General features: G+C 41.3%; 2 protein-coding genes across 3 annotated transcripts in view; both read left to right on the top strand.

Annotated features, from left to right (window-relative positions):
• The window catches only part of LOC103177626 (ubiquitin-conjugating enzyme E2 D3), a 28,919-nt gene extending 22,613 nt beyond the window's left edge, over positions 1–6,306 (top strand). The window contains exons 7-8 of one of the 2 annotated variants that reach the window (XM_007891872.2): positions 2,569–2,624; positions 5,466–6,306. In XM_007891872.2, coding sequence (XP_007890063.1) covers positions 2,569–2,617 — 49 coding nt within the window. In that variant the 3' untranslated portion in view covers positions 2,618–2,624; positions 5,466–6,306. The remainder of the gene's footprint in view (positions 1–2,568; positions 2,625–5,465) is intronic. The other variant, XM_007891873.2, reaches the window with a different exon arrangement.
• Positions 6,307–14,925: 8,619 nt separating this feature from the next.
• Positions 14,926–20,912, top strand: part of manba (mannosidase, beta A, lysosomal) — a 56,231-nt gene continuing 50,244 nt past the window's right edge. The window contains exons 1-3 of the mRNA XM_042338418.1: positions 14,926–15,136; positions 17,952–18,046; positions 19,145–19,250. Of these exons, the coding sequence (XP_042194352.1) occupies positions 14,960–15,136; positions 17,952–18,046; positions 19,145–19,250 (378 nt within the window). The 5' untranslated portion in view covers positions 14,926–14,959. The remainder of the gene's footprint in view (positions 15,137–17,951; positions 18,047–19,144; positions 19,251–20,912) is intronic.

Raw genomic sequence — 20,912 nt, 5'->3', positions numbered from 1 at the left:
GGCCTTACCGTCTCTGATGTCACCATCACTGACAGACATCTCAGATCACTATCTCATCTCCCTTAACTCCTCTATCTCCCTTCCCTGCCACCTACCCCATGTGCATCTCCTGTTGCCCCTGGAGAAAAATCCCCCTCCATGCCCTATCCACTGCCCTGGAGGCATCTGAACTAGCCTTCTGGCCCTCCTCCTGCAATGACATACCCTCCTTGGTTACCCTTCTCAACAACTCCCTCTCTGCCATCTTTGACATGTTTACTCAAATCCAAAGTTGAGGGATCTGCTCTGGCACCTCTAGCCCCTCTATTGACACCCCGTCCCCACCTCTCACTCCCCTTCCAGCCCCCCCCTCCTCTCTTGACCCAGTCCCTACCCATCTCCTCACCTCCCAGCATCACCTCTTTGGGCCCTGCTAACAGACCTTGTTAACCTCTCACTCTTGGTTGTTAACAGAAACTTTCCTTTGCACTACTGGCAAAAAAGGGTGCATGCACAAGAATTGAAAAATGCATACAGTCTTACTAGGCCCATCATATGCAGGGAAATTAGTAAACTGGTGCAATTTTGCAATTATTATGCATGTATGCATAAATGCTCCAGTGACGTTGGTCAAGTTTAATCTCACCTGGAGGATGATCATTACTGATGGGCATTTAGATTCTTGGATTATTTAACGATAGGTGGCCATTTTGTACACTGCAGCTCAGATAGAGCCCTATCTGGGCACTGAAATACGTTAAGTGTAATATGAAGTCATTAAGCATGGTATAAGGATGGAATGAATTACACCTGAAAAAACAGGTTTCTCAAAACTTCTTAAGTCACCTTAGTAGCACAAATAAGAATGGCTCTAATGTGCTGTAGTGGTGACTGATTACAGATGCAGACATTGAGACTATTGGTTGTGCCAGTTCTTCATATGTGTTTCTGTAAGAACAGATATCTGTTCAGCAATTTCCCACATAATGAAGCCCAATCTGCCCCAAGGCTTGACTTGCAGTTTTTATAGGATAATTAACCAATGATCTTGCACCCCTATAGGAAACTTTACAATGGAGACATAGAATTGGATTGTCTCCCTGACCCAATGGAGGTTAAAGTGAAGGCAAGATAAGTTTGCCAAAGTATTTGGCTACTTAGATTAGCATGTATTCTACAGTATACCGATAACTTGTGCTTGCATTTACGTACATGACAGGTTTAATCGGTCAGGAAAAGAGAATGTTGATCATATATAACAACAAATTACATTTATATTATACAGGGATTGTTTTTAGGAATAAGAAGAAATTAATCAAATAGTTCAAGGACTTGGAGATGGAGACTTAGCACTGTCAATGATAGATGAGATTGTTTTGTCTTTTCGTTTTGGGGAAAGAATGAGCAATATACCAGATGCAGAAGAGTGAGGGTGGAATCAAGAAAATAGGGCTAGAAGAGATTGCTTACATAGAGAGAGGAGAGCCTGGTGATTTGAAGGTCAGGGCAAGGATCTTGTCTACTGAAGTTCTGGCATTCGATGTTGCTTGTTGGGGATAGTATTGAGCCTAGTGCGGGAGAGAACATGGGCTGTCAAGTTTAGATGAGTTGGAGCTAGCAAAGCTAGACAGGAGAGCATTTTAAAGAGATTATTCTTGGTGACCAGCGCCTGAATGAGGCTTTCAGCAGCGATGCACATCACTTGAGGGGGGGAATGGGTAATATTTCAGAGGTAGAAAAAATAATAGTAAGGAACAATGGCTGCTACCTTGCATTGCTGGCTGAATGGATAACTGTATAGATTGAACCTGGGACCATCTGTAAAAACATTTAGGGATATGGGGAAGAGCTGGTAAATGGGATTATTAAAAGGGCAAACAAATAGACATTAAGGGCCTTCTGTGCTAAAGACTTCTGTTTGTTTGTTCACTGCTCCATACTCCCCAGCAGATCAAATCCAAGGTCTTTGTTCTCTCCTTCAGATCCTTCCTTCAACTCAACTGATTTGGCTACTCCTTTTGTTCAGCAAATACTGGCCTGATTCATATTCCTATCCTATCTGGGATTTCAGGCATTTCTGACCCTGCTCTCTGGAATTCCGCTCTTAATCTCTCACTCACTCTCCCCTTTTTCAAAGCTCATCTTGACCATTCTGTTTGATAGAGCTTTGGGTCATCTTTACCCTCCCCATCCTCTTTGCCTCTCGCCTTCAGTTCGGATGCCCAACTAGCAGTGTCGAGCACTTTGAGACATCCTACCAACGTGAACCGTATTAAATAAATGTAAACAGTATTGTATTTATGACTCAGCTACTTGCTGAATAAATATGCTGCTTAACTTGTTTTGGAATAATTTACCTAATGATTAAAAAAATTAAATAAACTTGTATACAGTACTATGTGGAGTAAATGCCCATTTATCTATAAAAATACAGCTAATTGTGTAAGTGATTTTTGAGATTGCCGTATCATAACTTGCCATTGAACTCTTCTAATTAGATTGAAAAAACATTTCAGAACTGGGAGAAACTGATTTATAGAAGCATTTGTTTACCTGTAGGCCTGACTTTGTACTTATCAACTTTAATAGGTATAACAGGCTAGCAAGGGAGTGGACAGAGAAGTATGCAATGCTCTAGGCCCTGGGTAAGGTGCTTGCACCTTGAGGTTTAATGCACAAAAAGCAATACTTTGTACTAAACCCTGTGCTGCATGATGTACAGAATAATTGGGTCTGAGCTAACCAGTGGGCGCATGTCTCGGGGAAGGAGTGAGAATAAGTGTTCACAAGCTTTTTCTTGGACTTCGAGTGATGCTTTGGGGTGAAAATGTTCGATCTGTGCATGTTAAAATATTAACTACTACCATACTAGAATACTAAGCTATCTTGATTCTTTTGAACTCTATTCGATTGAACAATTTATCCCGCACTGGGCTCTGTGACCCTATCACCCTCAACTGGCTCCCCATATCCGAGAGGATAGAGTTCAAAATCCTCATCCTCTCCTTCAAAGCCCTCCACTGCCTTGCTCCTTCCTACCTCTATGACCTGCTAACTCCATATCAACCTGTCCGCTCCCTCCATTCAGCGGGCTCTGGCCTGCTCCACGTCCTCTGCCTGGCCTGCCCCACCATCGGCGGTCGGACCTTCAGCCTCTCAAGACCCTCCTCTTTGCCACCCTACAGCTCCTGCCCTGCAGCCCTCCTGATCCCAAGCCTCTGCTCTGGTCCAAATCCCTGACTGTCCAGAGCCTTGGGATATCCTCCCAACATGAAAGGCGCCATACAAATGTAATTTGTTGTTGAAATAAATTCTAAAAGTATGCTACTCTAGGAAATGAAGTATAGAATCCTAAGGAGCTAAATATGTGGTGCCATGCTCATTCTGCCAAGGGCAGTTTAATTTCTTAGCTGTGAAGATCTTTTACGTGTGCATGTAATTGTCAAAATAAAGTTGAATGTTTGAGCTTATGATGAATTCTGCAATGCTGTTTAGTTTCTGCCATGTTTTCCCCTTGCTGACAGTAAGGCATGCCTTACTGGTTGTTAAAATACTTGTTTATAAATTGCTTTGCATTTATTTTCTTACCTTCTCCCCCTTGTTCCTAATTAAGGAAGATATGTCACAAGACTTCCAACAAAAAAGGAACGGATACAGTTTTAACTCCTTGTGAAGAGTGTTGAATATAAAGATAGTTGCAAGATAAAATGACAACTCCAGGAGCAACATGAATTATGTTGGGGTGGGGTAGTGGGTAATGTTGCCACGGTTGAATATTGGGCATTGGACAATATTCTGGAGGTTTTAAATTTCATTACCTTTGAGATTTGGGGAGTATATTTTCCTCACTTATTGGGGTGGAGTGAAATCAAGATGGAGTAGAGTTTGTAGGTCTGAAAGAGGCAGGCTTGATGTACAGAATATATTTTTCTTAATGCATTCTTTTTAAAAAGTCCTCTCCTGCCTTTAATTTTGTTTCCCTCTTTTTTTCGGTCTCAATAATTATTTGTATAATGCAGAGTAGAAACACAGAAATTGTGCAAAACTAAAGCTTTTGTTTCAGTCAGTTTATTTCAAGTTTGCAATGAGATGTAAAATCTGCAAAGTGATGTAGGATACTATGAACTCCAGTGTGATGCTTATACATTTAGAACTGATGGTATAGCATAAGTAATAGTTGGGGATTATTTATTTTGCATATTTGCTATTTTGTTTACATAGTTCAATTTAACATTGAATTGAACAAACTTAGTAACTTATGAATGGAGTGACATGAATTGCCAATTGTACTAGTAGTTGTAGCAATTTCCATGTTGTGTTGCTATGGTTGTTTTTAACTTGGCATTTTGTTTTTGCGATCTGAATGCTTGATCTGTGGAATATAATGTTAAATCAATTTAAACTACCCCTGTAGTTTAAACTGATTTAACATTGCATTATACAAGCACCCTCCGGTAGGATGTTTAATAATTAAGAATATTCCCTCCCTTTTTTCCCCCCACCACCACCCTGCAGAGATGGTGAAGCCAATTGTAATAGCAGAGCTGGATGCTAACTCAGCACAGACTGGTTGTTACACTGACCACCTAATTTATAAGACTCAGTGCTGTCATGTAGGTGTCTTTACTCATATTGCAATGGGGTATTGTAGAATGGGTTTTAAAGCCAAATCACTTTTTTGAACTGTGTACCATTTCATGTACTTTTTGATCTTTAGAACCCATGGCATCTGGAACAATAGAATTTGATTACACTACAGCAATTACCTTCCAGTAATGTTGCTTGTCCCTGCTCTATTAAATAAGTAGAAGATGAAGTGTTTACTAAAATTGACTGTGTAGACAGCTGGATATTGTTTTTTAAAAAACATTGCCTGTCCCCTTTTCTGAAATTGATATGAGAACGTGACACAAGGGACCTTCTGTGCTGTAAAATTTTTATGACATTGGGAAGATTTGTGAACAAGGTGATCCACTCTATTGTGTGTAATGTAGGCAAGTTCAAAGATTTGTTTTCTCTAATTTTGTGGTGAAAGCTACAGGTGGTTTCATGATTGACTTCACAAAACATTTTTGCATCTTGTAATTGAGTGTGACTGATTGTTAAGCTTTAATTGATTTTAAATTGCTTTGAACCTACTCTCTGGTTGGGGTTTTTCACTTCCACTTGTCCCCAGTGAGGTTTTATTTTAGGTGTAGTTATGCCTGGTGATCTTTCCCTACTCCCCATCTGCTTTGTCTAGGGAAATATGATGCACTCCAGTTAGTTGATGCTTATGTACACTATCTCACCATTGCTATTGCAATACAGCTAAGATGGATAATTGTGATTGCAAAGTCAACTCTGGTACCATTTAGTGACACTTGAATGTGCTATTGCGTTTGCTATCATTCCTGTGTTCATTTTGAGTTTTGTTCATCTCAGATATTTAAAAGGTTGAATTGAAGTGACCAAATTTTAATGACTCCTTTTATCTTCTGTTGCAGGTACAACAGAATAGCCCGGGAATGGACTCAGAAGTATGCAATGTGATACCTTGGAATTTGAAATACATTATAGCTGGAATAAAGTTTAAATTACTGATTTTCTCTGGTTTTCCTATTTGGCTGCCCCCTTGTAAGACATATTTGCCCCCTTCCCCCTCCACTCCCAATCCACATGTTCTCATGAGAAGGCAATGTACTTCTGCTTGGACAAGACCAGCTTTCTGAATTTCTAATGTAGTTTCATCAATCATCTGAAATTCTGACCTTTTATAAATGGAGCATGTGTTAAGTAGCCAGTACCCTCATAATAACTTGGTTATGATGCATTCCTCATTGCTGTAACAACGTGCTGATTTTTACATGAAATTGGATGCGTCAGCAGTTAAGCTCCATCCTTAAAAGATTGGTGTGGTGTTGGTACAGCTTCTTTCATTTTCCCTTGATAAATAAAATTTTAGTTTCCATGATTTACTTTATGCTCATAACTTTGTTATTGGTTGTGATTGGCTGAATGTTATAGTATCGGCATTAATTAAAATATATGCTGTATTTTATGCATGTTAATAAAAGGAGTGACTGAAGGTTTTTGTTGGTTCTACACAAAACAGAAGTGGAACTTACTGTCTCAATCTTCCTTCCTCTCCCAGAAAACTAGGTCAGATAATTTTGTAAATTTCACTTAAAGTAATGCTTTTTTTAAAAAATAGAACTATTAGTTAATCTGTTTTCCACGGCACTGTTTTACATGGCACTGAATTATGATTCAAATCTGTTGGTGGTAGACTGATCAACTAATAGCTCATCGTCATTGTGTTTTTCCTTAATAAAGTTGCATAAACCAGTTTTGAGCAGCCTGAATGAATACAGTACAACTTGATTTCTTTGAAAGAACAATTATATTGAAATAACTATCTCGATGTCTAGTCTGAAGCATTGTAAAAATTAGAATGGAGCCATTCAGAACGGTTTAATGGTACAAATTGAAATTATTTGCCTAACTTATAGCTGGTAGTTTTAAAATGCCTTAATGATGTATTTTGGTTCTTAAAATATATTGTTCTGGATCAAGTAATCACTATGTGTAGTAACATTTGATTTCAAATGGAAACTAAAAATGCAGTTCCGGAAACAGATCAGTGGAAGATTTAAATTTACAGATATTTTGGTTGGAAGAAGGAGTGGAGCTTGTAGTATTTAAATTTATTTGTGGGATGTAAACTGCTGTTGCTGCTTTAAGCTACTGTTGGTGGGATTGTCACTGGATTCCACAATAGCTTGTTTTTTCCACTGCTTCTTTTAAATGTTAATTCAGTTATTGGAAGTCTGAAAATGTACTTGAGCTGAATTTTCTTAACTGAAGAAGTAGCTTATTTTTAAATGGATAGAAAAAGAACATGAATATTTGATTCAATTTGTATTAACCATTTCAAAGTGTGGTATGCTGTTTGCATGTAGACCTTTTGGTATATTAAAATTTACAATTCGTATGTAGAATTTGCAAACCATCACTTCTAAACCTTATATAATTCTCAGAAGTTTTATCGAGAGGTTGAAAAACTGAGTTGTATTTTGGATATAGAGATTAGAATATATTATGTAAACTTGGGCAATACCACAATTCAGCCCAAGGCTTATAGATCAACTGAATTTATAGCTTAGAGTAGTTTAATACCTTTATGATCTTTTAGTGAGGGGAACATCATTTGATTATCTTCAAAGCATTTGAGAATGTGGCATTTGAGAATTATGACATTCCAAACCAAATGATTCCTTGTTACTATGCCACAGTATTCACTTAATGTTTTGGCAGAGGTGTCTTTGATGTAGTGGAAAGTAGTAATAATAATAATAATCCTTGCATTTGATATAGCGCTTTTTACGTCGGGAGGACGTCCCAAAGCGCTTCACAGAACACATTGTAAAGTGAATTGACTGTATATTTGTGGGCAAACGCGGCAGCCAATTGCGCACAGCAATGTCCCACAAACAGTCGTAGATTGAAAATGACCAATTTATTATTGTTTTGGAGGGATTATTATTAGGCTCTGTGTGGAGTAAGGAAACTTGCCCAAGGTTTCGCCCTGCCTGGAATTGAACTCAGGTCTCTCACTTGCAAAGCGAGTGCTCTAACCACTGAGCTACAGGACTCCACGAAAGTGTCTTGGATCCTGAACTTGTGCACCACACAACTTTCTCCTTTTATAGTTTCCTTCTGCTTGTATCAGTTAAAGTTGGTTGCTATAGATAATGAAAGGTTTGCCTTTATTGATAAATCCTTGAATTGGTGAAAGGCTGGTATTATTTTACCAATGGAAGGGAAGATGACCACAGGCCAGTTTATAAGTTGTCTTATGTAAAGTTTATGGCCTTTCTAAGGTAGTCCTGATCCGTGATGAGTTGGAAGGTTGAGGGGTGTTGCTATTTGACTCAACTCACCATTCAAATGGTAAAGCAATAATTAAACAGGCAAGTAATTTGATGGCCACATTATTAAATCCAAAGTCCTGAAATATTGTTTACATGAGGTTTACAGTAGAATTTAGGGACTGCCTCGATCCTGAGGGATGAGCTATGAGAAATGATTGTATAAACCTATTCTGCATAAAGTACAAGTGCCTACGGACACCTCTCCCATGCTTGTTGAGTGCAGCCACTGTTGAGCGCTGCAAGTCGCTATCCTGTCTGATGTAAATGCGGGTGGTAGTTATTTAAGTAGTGGCCATGTTTAATGCATAGGTAGGATAGAACTTTTCAAAGAGAGAATTGAAACTTTTACAAGTGTTACTTTCTCACCAAGTCTACATGAGGTGGAAAAGGCGGTGATTGGGGTTTTCGACTACATTTACTGCAGTTTTGTATTCTGAATTCCTACCCCCATCCTGAAATCTTGGAGGTCCTTATCAAATTGATCAGGATACATCTGGAGTACTGCATAAAATTGAGGGAACTCAGGCCCTCAACAGCTGGAACAGATTACCAGGATGCATGGTAGAGACCTGGATGATTTGGAGGACAAAAAAGTTGGTTTGCTGGAAATGGAAGTCTAATAATAATGGTTTGTCTTCAAAGCTCTATGATCTTAGCAGCAGTACATAGGGAAGGAAGTAGACTAATCTCCCACAGTTAGAGGAATGAGTCATTAGATAAGCTGTGCCTCTTCAAAAACAATCAAAAGATGTTTAATGAGAAATCTGACACCTAATGGTGCTTTCAAATATACCAAAGCAGCAAGACGACAAAGTCAGACCATTAAGAGGTACTTCATTAATTACAGGATACGAGTCACCTGAAAGGGTGGTTGAGTTTTGTAAACTAGAGTTATAAGAAATTGATGAATGATGTGCTGAAAGCCATCTCTTGTGATAAGAAATAGCAATTTTTACCTGGATTTGAAGTTTTCTCTTAAATCCCCTGCAGGGTATGATATAACTGTGTTGAAGCTTAGAGGAATATATTTGTAGTAAAGCAGACCTTAGATAGATTGCTCTTTTTATGATGTTGTAAAATTTGAATGGCTGTGCTAGGTATAATGCAGACTAGCAGCCTAATTGAAACGAGACTGGATTGGTCAATTATATCTGAATATAAGTGCTTTGAAGGAAACCTCTTTGGTTAATTTAGCACAGAATTATTGGCTAAGCTGTAGAATTAGATAATCATTTCTAATTGGTGTGCATAAAGCAGCAATATCAATGCAATTGGGCATTACAGATATTTTCTTTGCAAATTGCACTTCATATACCTGATTTAGGAACTGCAATTGTAATAGTTTTACTATCAACCACACAATTATGCATTTGATTCTTGACTTTCCTTCCTCAGTTTAAATTATTTCCTGAAAAAAGTGAGAAAAGTTTAATAAAAAAAAAGTCCTAAATTCTGGTTCTAGAAATGATGAGCGAAATTGTTCTTTAATTTTCATTACATTCAAGCTTCCTGTTTTTAGAAAAGCATGATGACTGGTTTCGATGTAGGTTTACACCAGGATTCCCTAAATAGTGAAGTGATTTGTTTGAAGTGGAATAATTTGAGTTATGCATGCTGCTCACCTTATACAACATTACATCAATAGTGGGCCTTTGCAGCTGAAAAATGACATGTAGAGCATTCTAAAAATACTTGTTAAGACAGTGGAATCCGTACTCTGGCTCACTGTGTTTCTTCACTATTTGAAAAGAGGATTTTTTTTCTCTCTGCTATTCGGAGCCAATGATCCCATTAACCTTTATCACTCTTATAATTATAATCCTTGCATTTGATATAGCGCCTTATCATGTCTTCACGATGTCTCAAAGCACTTCACAAAATATACTGTCAAGTGAATTGACTATTTTGAACAAAGGCAAAGGCAAAGGCAAAGTTCCTCAAATGGTGGAAATCTGGTATAAACACAGAAGTCGCTGGGAACACTCAGCAGGTCAGGAGGCATCCATAGAGAGAGGAAAATGTGTTAACGTTTCAGGTCTATGATCTACTTGTTAGGGTTTGGCTTGCAGGGTTAACAGGAACTGAGTGGTATGATTCCCTGCCTCCAGTGACTAGTCTGCCCTTTCAGGTCCTACCATTGAGCCAGGCTAACTGTGTTGTCATCAGTAGTACACTGAAATACTGTGGACTCAACGGGTTTAGGAACTGGACTTGTGAGACCGCTTCAGAGGGCTGACTCGATTTTGACATTCTGTTGCCAGGCGTGTCACCTTGGAGCCAGTTCAGCTCCAAGGAGACCCCGCTTATTTAAAATGGATGAGGGTGGGGAAATTGCAGTTCTAAATGTATTTTTTTAAAGTATTGCATGCTAACTTGCAAGTACATTTTAAATGTGATGCATCACCTTTAAATCGTTCTATAAAACTTTGCCATAGGACTACTTTTTTGTAAAGAGGTTAAGTGAGGTGCCAGTGATGAGACTTCATTAAACAGAAATATATGCTAGTTATGTAGTATATATCATGAAATATAGTAAGTGTAACCGCGTTCAACAATAATAATCCTTGCATTTGATATAGCGCCTTATGACGTCTTCGAGACAGCTCAAAGCGCTTCACAGAATATACTGTAAAATGAATTGACTATATTTTGTGGTCAAAACGCGGCAGCCTATTGCACACAGCAGTGTCCCACAAACGGTGAGTGACCAATTTATTATTATTTTAAAAAAATCTTTTGAAGGAATTATTACCCTCAAAAAAGCAATCCACCAGGTCCTACTTACTGCTAGGTAAACAGGCATGTGGAGTAAGGAAACCTGCCCAAGGTTTTGCCCTGCCGGGAATCAAACCCAGGTCTCTTGTTTGCGAGGCGAGTGCTCTCTAACACCTGAGCTACAGGACTCTGTGACTTTTAATCTGTTATTGAACCTATACGATGAGACAATTTAAATCGAAATATCGTCCTAGCGTTCCTATACATCACTTAGAGCTCATTTTGTTTTAATACTCAATTTGGCAAATTTACCAAGGGGAAGCTGAAAGATCTCGGAGTGTTAATGAACTCATCGCTCACTATGTCAAAACAGTGAGGCAGCAAAAAATGAGGTCAACAAAATCCTCGGTTGTACTGCTAAATAGTTGAGATCAGATCCCCTGAGGTCATAATGAGACTGTATAGTGCTCTGGTCAGACTGCACTTTGAATACTGTGTACAGTTCCAGTCATCATGACAAGGAGACTAGACTGGCCAACCCCTGGAGCCAGGGCAGAGGAGAGCAATGAGGATTATCCTCAGTATTACAGAAATCAATTGAGCGACGCTTAGGCAAGCTAGGGCCATGCAGTCTTGAGAGAGGATGACTGACTGAGGGGCACCTCATAGTGGTGTGAAGGACAACACAAACCATGATATTGCTGAGAATCCGTGTTGATTGCTGGAGTGTAACCTGGGGCCTGGAGATCATTCACCGCGGTGAGTTTCAGTTGCTATGCTGCATTCCTAGAGTTGCAGTCCCTTTGATGAGACATTAAAGACATTGTTCAAGGTTTCATTTGTTTTATAGAAACAATCACAGGATGTAAGGAAGAATAGATCAAGACTAAGGGTTGCACTCCCAGTGCTCTTTCTAAATCCTAGCATATCAGAATTTGAATGCCCCAAATGCTAAAACTTGCTCCAAAATGAGGAAAGACATACAAAGGGCAACTAGTATTTCAGGAGCAGTCAAACCAGGTGGAATACATCATTTATTCACTTAACTATATTGTATATTATACATGTATAATATGAATGAATTCTTAATAAGGAAAATCATTTTGCAAATGATTTCAATTTGCATTCTGTCCAGTAATTATGCCCAACTTCCTTACCTCATTTTATCTTTTAAAACAGATTCTGTTTTTTCCAAAGACCAACATACACTTATAAAGCACCTTTATGTTATTAGTGTCTCAGAGCGCTTAACAGTGGTGGAGCTCTTAAGCTTGATGCTGAGAGTGGGGAGCTGACCGTAGGCACAATCAAAGGTCTTCAGATCAGCCGATCTGAAGATGGGTAAGGAATGGCCAAGGTGAAGGGATGAAGGCAGAATTCCATATATTTGGGAGTAATGGCTAAAGGCATAGCTGCCAATGGAGGAGTGGCGGGGATGAGTCATATGCAGGAGGCTGATCCAGCTGAATGAAGCGGGCTGGGGGGGAAGGATGTAAGCAGATCAGACAGGTAAGGAGGTGTCAGACCATGAAGTGATTTGTACATGACATTACAGCATAGTAAGTGTTTTTGATCCTAGATTCAGGACAGTCAGATTCTAGAGTTGGCTTGGTTACTCCACTTTGTTATATTAAAAATAGCTTTATATAGAGATGTCCATAAGAGTGGTCTCAGATATTACTGCTTCATTGGCATGAGTCCAACAATGCCAGCAAATGCAAGAGATGCGAGTCCAAAACTCCTTTCTACCCCACATTGTCCCTTGATCCGCTCGCCTTCCCCCACCTTCGCAACATCGCCGACACTGCCTATCACCTATCACCTCAGACCACCAAGAACCCTTTCCACGCATTCATCACATCTAAGCTCGACTGCGTCAACTCCCTGTTTTGTCGGCCTTTCCAACTCTTCCCTCCACAAGCTGCAGATCATCCAGAACTCTGCAGCTCGTGTCCTCTCCCACACCAGCCTCCGTGACCCTATCGACCCCACCCAGCTCCATTGGCTCCCCATCCCGTAGAGGATAGAGTTCAAAATCCTCATCTTCCAAGACCAATCACAGCCTTAATCCTTCCTACCTTTGTGACCTGCTAACGCCATATCAACCAGTCCGCTCCCTCCACTCAGCAGGCTTTGGCCTGCTCCATGTCCCCCGCCTGACCTGCCCAACCATTGGCGGTCGGGCCTTCAGCTTCTCTGCCCCACTCTTTGGAACTCCATTGCCACATTTCCTTTGCCTTGCTCCCTTCCTTGCATCTTCAAGGCATGTCTCAAGACCTTCCTCTGACTGCGCCTTCAGCTATACTCCCTGCCCTCATCCTCCTTGAACCCAAACCCCACTGCTCAGGTCCAAATCCCTGCCTGTCCAGTGACTTGGGACTTCCTCCCAACATGAAAGGTGGTATACAAATGTAATTTTGTATGCAGTAGAACATGGATTATCTGCTTTTGGCTCTGATGTGGAAATGCAATGCTACCAAACATAAATGCACACAAAATTCCCTGATCTGTAGTTTACCTAAACTAAATCAGCAATGTGAGATAAGTATATGCTGTGCAGTGTTAGAGATGCGGGGGGTGGATGAGACCGGATGTAATTGGCATCATAGCCAGTTTGTGAATGCTGATTTTTTTTTAACCAAGCAGTTTTTCCATTTCAGTATCCACAACAGGATTGGTTCCAATTAGTGAGGATCACTGATTCTTTATTGTACTCCTGTTATTTTTCCCCAAATGCATGGCTAATTTACTCTGCATTAAAGCACAGAATGTGGACTAATAATAGTTTGATACATAAATATCCCTCAAGGGAAGGAAATGCTTCCTGGCCTTTATGGATCTGTTCCAAATCTGATGTTGCTGATTGATCAATGGACCAGTCAACTACTAGCAATGTGGAACAAGACATTTAATTCATCTGGAGGCAGAGAAAAGAAAACTTTGTTATTTCTTTAATGTTCATTCTTTCTCTACTAGAACCATAATAGCATAGAATCTTTGGAGACATATTTTGCTCTTCATAACTATCTGAGGTATAGATTTAGAATTTTTCATGAATTGAAAAATGTGCTTGTACAAACATAATATGTAACACAAATTGCACTTAAGTTCTAACCTGTACAAACTGCTGATACCGTTGCAAATTGTGGAACAAAAGTCATTCAACGCTGCTCTTTGGAAGTAATTCTCAGTGGGCATGGCAGGATATTCAAACTGATTTATGTATTCTTATCACCATTTTGTTGCAAGAAATTATATTCCAACAACCATCCCCAAAGTGAAACTGCCACTCAGAAAACAACTCATTGATCCACTACTGAGAGTGAATGAAATCTGGAACCATTTTTCTGGAAATGGTCAAAACAGACTAGGAATTCTTCTGATGTATGAAAATAACTCAAACGTGAGATGGATACCTTGAACATGTGGTACCTTGAATCTTGGCTCCAGGTTGACACCTGCAAAAGCGCCAAACCTCCCAAACCTGTGTCTTTAGTCTCTAATAATAATAATCCTTACACTTGATATAGTACTTTATCACGTCTCAAAATGCTTCACAGGATATATTGTACCCATTACTCCTATTCTCAGTTAACTTTGGCGCTTTGTCCCCCAGTGATTCGCTTTAAGACCCATGTACTTGTCTTGAACGCATTTCCTGGTTTTGCCCTTCTTGTTGTGATGTGTTCTGACGGTTTTTCTCCTGCTTGTGCTCTCCATGTCTCTGATGTTCCCTGTTTGCTCGCTCACTCCTTCTGTACCTCTCAGTGGTGTCTCCAGGCGCGGAGGCAACTGGAAGCACAAAGCCTGATGCCCATAGCCATTTACTCCACGCCTTCCTCCCCCAGAAGAGAGAGAGAGAGAGAGAGGCGCCTTGAAGTTGTGCAATGGAGACGGGGGTGACATTGCTCATCGCCCCGGGACCGGCCATCTCCTTCCCTCTCGGGATGGCCAGACGTGCCCGAAGGCCACCAAACACCAGCCCAAAAGTAGCCCAATATAACACGTGGGGCAGCAGAGTGGCTGCTGGAGCTCGGGGGGGTGGGGGGTGTTGAAACTGTAAGAAAAGTTCCTCAAAGGGGAAAATAAACAAACTTTTTGTGGGGTTGACATTAAAATGTAAATATCGGACCCCCGCCCGAAGCCGCTTCCACCCACATTTACAACAGGGACCGCCGCCTGGGCGTCAACCCTGTGTGGGCGGGGTGGCAGTGCGCAGGCGCGGTGTGGCCGAGATCACGCGCGGTGGCCGTTGCGGGCTGGAGGCTGTGCGCAGGCGCGGTGTGGCCGAGATCACGCGCGGTGGCAGTTGCGGGCTGGAGGCTGTGCGCAGGCGCGCTGGGGAGCTGAGCATGGCCGCCCGGTTGCTGTGGCTGCTCGAGCTGCTCGGCCTCGGCCTCGGGCTGCGCGGTTACAGCCTGCGGGGGCAGGGCTGGCACATCCGCAACGGCAACGGCAGCGTGGGAGTGAGCGGCGCCGCGGTGCCCGGCAATGTGCACAGCGCCCTGCTCCGACAGCGGCTCATCCAGGTGTGTGAGCGCGGCGCTGGGCAGGCAAGACACCAGCACCAGGCAGGGCAGGCAAGACACCAGGCAGAGCAGGCAAGACACCAGGCAGGGCAGGCAGGGCAGGCAAGACACCAGGCAGAGCAGGCAAGACACCAGGCAGGGCAGGCAAGACACCAGGCAGGGCAGGCAAGACACCAGGCAGGGCAGGCAAGACACCAGGCAGGGCAGGCAAGACACCAGGCAGGGCAGGCAAGACACCAGGCAGGGCAGGCAAGACACCAGGCAGGGCAGGCAAGACACCAGGCAGGGCAGGCAAGACACCAGGCAGGGCAGGCAAGACACCAGGCAGGGCAGGCAAGACACCAGGCAGGGCAGGCAAGACACCAGGCAGGGCAGGCAAGACACCAGGCAGGGCAGGCAAGACACCAGGCAGGGCAGGCAAGACACCAGGCAGGGCAGGCAAGACACCAGGCAGGGCAGGCAGGGCAGGCAAGACACCAGGCAGGGCAGGCAAGACACCAGGCAGGCAGCAAGACACCAGGCAGGGCAGGCAAGACACCAGGCAGAGCAGGCAAGACACCAGGCAGAGCAGGCAAGACACCAGGCAGAGCAGGCAAGACACCAGGCAGAGCAGGCAAGACACCAGGCAGAGCAGGCAAGACACCAGGCAGAGCAGGCAAGACACCAGGCAGAACAGGCAATACGACAGCACCAATAACGCAGGACTGGCACCAAATACAGTTCGAATCACAAGTGGGTGTTTCTACCATGCACAGTACAAACTTGCAGATCTGTGAAAGTATTATCATTAAAATGACATTTTCATGTCACGGTAGAAAGGACCACATTTATTTTCCACTGAAGTTAATTTGTGTCAGGTCACATCTTGTGTGTGTTTTTAAAATTACATGACATGATAACTAAGACTGGATAAAACATGGCATCATAATAATCTTTGCTTGCAATCTTTGATATAGCGCCTTATCACATCTTTGAGACATCTCAAAGCGCTTCACAGAAAATACTGTAAAGTGAATTGACTGTATGTTTTATGGGCGAAACACGGCAGCCAATTGTGCACAGCAATGTCCCACAAACAACAACATAGCGCCTTTCACGTCAGGAGGATGTCGCAAAGCGCTGGACAATCAGTGTTTTGGACAAACAGTCATGGATTGAATTACCAAATTATTATTTATTGTTTTGAAGTGATTATTACCCCCGGAAAAGCAATCTGCCAATCGACTAACAACTGGGATCCTAGTTACTGCTAGGTGACCAGAGGCGTGTGGCATTAGGAAATTTGTCCAATGTTTTGCCCTGCCGGGAATCAAACCCAGGTCCTCTCGCTGTAGTTCAGTGTAATGGATGATGTTAGGTAAGAAACTTTGTTAAAAATGAAAAGTTGATCTCTAGGTTGTCTAATGTAGCTAATCTCAGCAACATGGTTACATTTGGCCTCGGTCTTCCTAGGCAGGGGAGTGGAAAATCGAACCAACTTCTTTCTCCTAATGGTTCTTCAATGATCCCTGTTGGAAAATGTAAACAGCATAGGATTGATATCTGGGGAAACATTAAATATGCTGGCTCTCTATATATAACACCGATATTGTAGTCTGCTCCAAAGCTACATCTAAACTGAACAATGACACTGCTTGAACAGCAATTCCCTGTAAAGCGTTTGAGATATTTTGGTTTATAAGCACTGTAATCAAATGCAATGATTATTTTTATAACAATAATTAAGTATATATTCACATGGATGTTGAAGAATCCATGACACTGTTCGAAAAGAGAGGGAGTTTATTCAGACAGTCAACAGTTAACAACAACAACTTGGATTTATATAACGCTCTCCACGCCAGACGGCATCTCAGAGCGCTTTACAGTAACGGAGCCCAGGGCCGAGCCGGGGGGAGGGGGAGGACTTGGGGGACGAGGAGGAGGCCAGACCCGGAGGAACGAAGGCAACGGGTACTGTGCTGAGGAGAGAGGAGGTCAGAGAGGTAGGGGGGTGTGGAGGAGTGCAGGGACTTGAATACAAGGGTGAGGATCTTGAAATCCTCCAGCTAAACTGCGGATTAATGTCTTGGCTGTTTGTGGGACACTTCTGTATCAAAATTTTCAGTGAGTTATATGCATTATATAATTGTTATTATTGTGAATCTTTGACACTTTGTAATGTGATAAGGAGTTATATCAAATGCAAGGTTTATCATTTACTTTCATTGATTATTATTTGAGTTTGGAAGGCATGATTTGACCATAGCAAGTGACCTTGCCAAAAGTGATCTTTTGGCCTGAATCCAACTGAGTGGATATTTACATGTTTTTCCACGTGAGGCTGATTGTTGTAGGTAGAGTCCATTAATAGAGTTGATTGTACATGACCTATGAAAAGAATGGGCAGTGAGTGTACTTACGCTATCAGAGATTCTGGTGTGATGTAGCCCCACAAACAGATTCTTCACAGAGAAATGGGGGGTGGTGGGGTGTGGTGGGGGGTGGGGGGGGTCATCTCAGATCAACCAGGACTTCAGAAGCCATCTCTCATTACCATCAAATATTTTACTATAACTATATCGTTTAATCTATTTAATATGAACAACATTTTAGTAAATATGGTATGATCTCAAATAATGTAAGTTGACTGAAGATAATTGAAGATTTGTGTTTCAAGGAAGCTACGGTATTACTGTTTTTGCTCCTACATGCTGTCTATATATTGAAAGCATTCGTTATTATTTATTTACATTATGATACAATATTGCATGTGTTTAACCAGAGTTTGAACAAAATTGTCATAGAATAACACGCTATTTTTATTTAATTTTAGGATCCTTATTATAGATTTAATGATAATGCCTACAAATGGATTGCACTGGACAACTGGACATATAGCAGGACATTTACTCTTCCCGCTGAAGTCAGGTAGTGTCTGTACCATGTTTTTAATGGCTTAGATAGAGACTGGCCTGATTAGAAGGGGATGTATTTATTATATTAACCAGCGGTAGCAGTGGATAATAATAATAACAATAATTCTTGTATTTGACATCGTGCTTCACAGAATTTGATGGTGAAATATAGTGACTGTATATTTGTAGGCAAACAAATTTGTGCATAGCAATCTCGTACAAACAGCCATGAAGGGAATAACCAATTGTATCTGGTGGTAGACATGACACTGGGAGAAATACTCTTGCTTTGATTAGTGCCATGTTTAGTACTTTAGCATTCACCTGAATAGACAGATGGGACCTCGTTTGAACATCTCATCCAAGGCCGACACCTCAAACAATGCAGCACTCCCTCAACATTGGATTAGGGTGTCAGTCTTGACTGTGAGTTCAAAGTACCATCGTGGGTGGAGCTACCAACTGAGGCCAGGCTGATGCCTCAAATACCGTTGAGTTTGGGGAAAGGGGAGGGACTGACACAAGATGAAAAAAATGTATTCTTCCCTGTTGAAGTAAATACTCTCCACTAACGTCGTACCACTAATAATCTTGTTGAAACTGTATGTGTTGAATTATGACTGCAAAGTAGAGAGTCCTTGCTATATGGGGACTGGTCAACTTGTGCGTAAGAAAACATGTCAGATATGAAGTTATCACATGCATAAAATGTAAAGTACTGAGATCATTGATTGTAAAAAATGGCAAGCTATTTAACCCTGGAGGCATCACAACCTTGCCTGAAACTGTATTCCCACATCCTCACCTACTAGCAGGAATACCTGGATAGCAATCAGGAGTGGGAGCTCTGCTAACCCTGGAAAGACCGGAACAATTTAGCCTTCCGTGCAGCTCTGACCAGCAAACACAGTGTGGGTTCAAATCAGCGAGCTCCTGGTCTGTAAACTGCTCCTTCGTGGCCGCCCCTGCCTACACATTTGTTTGTGTAGAAATACATAGTCATTTTACAGAAATCTGTTTCGATGTTTCAAGGCCTTTCAATGAGTTAAGGCACACTATCAAATGCAAGAAAACACTATTATGATATTTGGATCAATATTTTCTTTAACAGCAAATGGAAGAAAGTAAATCTAGTTTGTGAGGGGCTGGATACCGTTGCAACAGTGCTTGTTAATAATGTCACTGTTGGGACTACAAACAACATGTTCAGCAAATATGTGAGTAACCTCTTTCAAAAAAATAATTAGGATAACGTTTAAAGCAGATGCAAACTTTTCTCAGTTGTGATGCTTGTTAAAATATATTTTTTTACGTAATTCTCAGATTTTCTCCACAAGAGTTGAAGAGAGAGAAAAATGGAAAATCTTGCTGCTGTGATCGTTTTTGTATTTCCAGATCATATTTTCATCAATCGGTTAAGCGTCTGTAATTATATATGTGTGAAATAATTGCAGGATTTCCTTATTCCAACAAGTCTTGCTTATCCCACTAAAAGCACTTTTATTGTTATATGGGAGATATTGTTATAACAGCAACAATTTGGCAGACCTGCAAAAACTTCCCTTCCCTCCTGCTATTTTTAAAGTTATCTTTTGGCCTGAATGCCAACTGAGTGGTTTACACATGTTTTTCCACATGAGGCTGGTTGTTGTAGGTGGAGTCCCATCAATAGTGTTGACCATACATGACCAAATGGGCTTCTTGGCCAAATTGCCTTCATTTCCTGATCAGCAGCATAAACCGTATTTCGCAAAGATATCCACAACAACTTGAATGTTTATTTTTGGATTTATGGTCACATTCATATGATTAATTTATAGGCTCAGGGTTTTGGAAGCCTGAGGACATTTGAATCCTCTAGATTAAAATCCAAGGCCTTTGGAACTGATAGTATGTCTTCATCTATCTAGGATGTCTTGTGGATGTTTAATAATATTTGCATTTGATACAGCGCCCATAATGGTGAGAATGCCTCAAATCACTTCACAAAGGTTCTTTAAAGTGGAGTGACAGAATTTGTCGGCAAATATAGTAGAATAGAAATAGTTTGTGAAACTGGAAGATGGCAGTGTTGTGATATCCATTTTCTGAAATGAAAGATATTGTTTTAGTATTATTGAAATGCACTGTTGCAGCAATGGGCCACAAATTCTATTTTTGTCCAAATTAAGTTTCCCCAGTTATTTTCTTGATGTCCATTTGACCTAATTTATAAATTAATAAATCAATTTATAAATTATAAATTAATAAATCAGTGTTATTGTAAATTCTATCATGCCTGCTGGCTCTTTGGAAGAAAAAATCCATGCAGTCCCGTTTACCTGCCTTTTTCCCACCACTACACATTGTTCCCTTTTAGGTATCTATCTAATTCACAGGCCCCCACTCTCACCCGTCCCCATTGGCTCCCTATCCTTCAGAGGATCCAGTTCAAGATCCTGGTCCTCACCTATAAAGCCCCCTATGCCTCGCCCCACCTTACATCTGTGACCTCCAGCTCGGGTGTGAAACACTGTCCAGTGCCTTGGGACGTCCTCCCGACGTGAAAGGCGCTATACAAATGTAATCTTGCTGCTGTTGTTGTTGAAAGCTAATATAAGAACATAAGGATTAGGAGCAGGAGTAGGCCATTCGGCCCCTCGAGCCTGCCCCGCCATTCGATAAGATCATGGCTGATCTTCAGACCTAACTCTGATTACCTGCACTATCCCCATATCCCCTAATCCCTCTGTTTTTTAAAAATCTATCAGTCTCAGCCTTGAAGATGTTCAAGGACTGAGCATCTACAGCCTTCTGGGGTAGTGAATTCCATAAATGTTTCCTCAACTCTGTTCTAAAAGGCTGACCCTTAATTTTAAGACTGTGACCCCTGGTTTTAG

This window comes from Callorhinchus milii, unplaced genomic scaffold, assembly GCF_018977255.1.
Source record: "Callorhinchus milii isolate IMCB2004 unplaced genomic scaffold, IMCB_Cmil_1.0 Scaffold1, whole genome shotgun sequence".
NCBI classification, from domain to species: Eukaryota; Metazoa; Chordata; class Chondrichthyes; order Chimaeriformes; family Callorhinchidae; genus Callorhinchus; species Callorhinchus milii.
The sequence above is the reverse complement of the archived record's forward strand: the minus strand, read 5'-3'. Positions and strand labels throughout refer to the sequence as shown.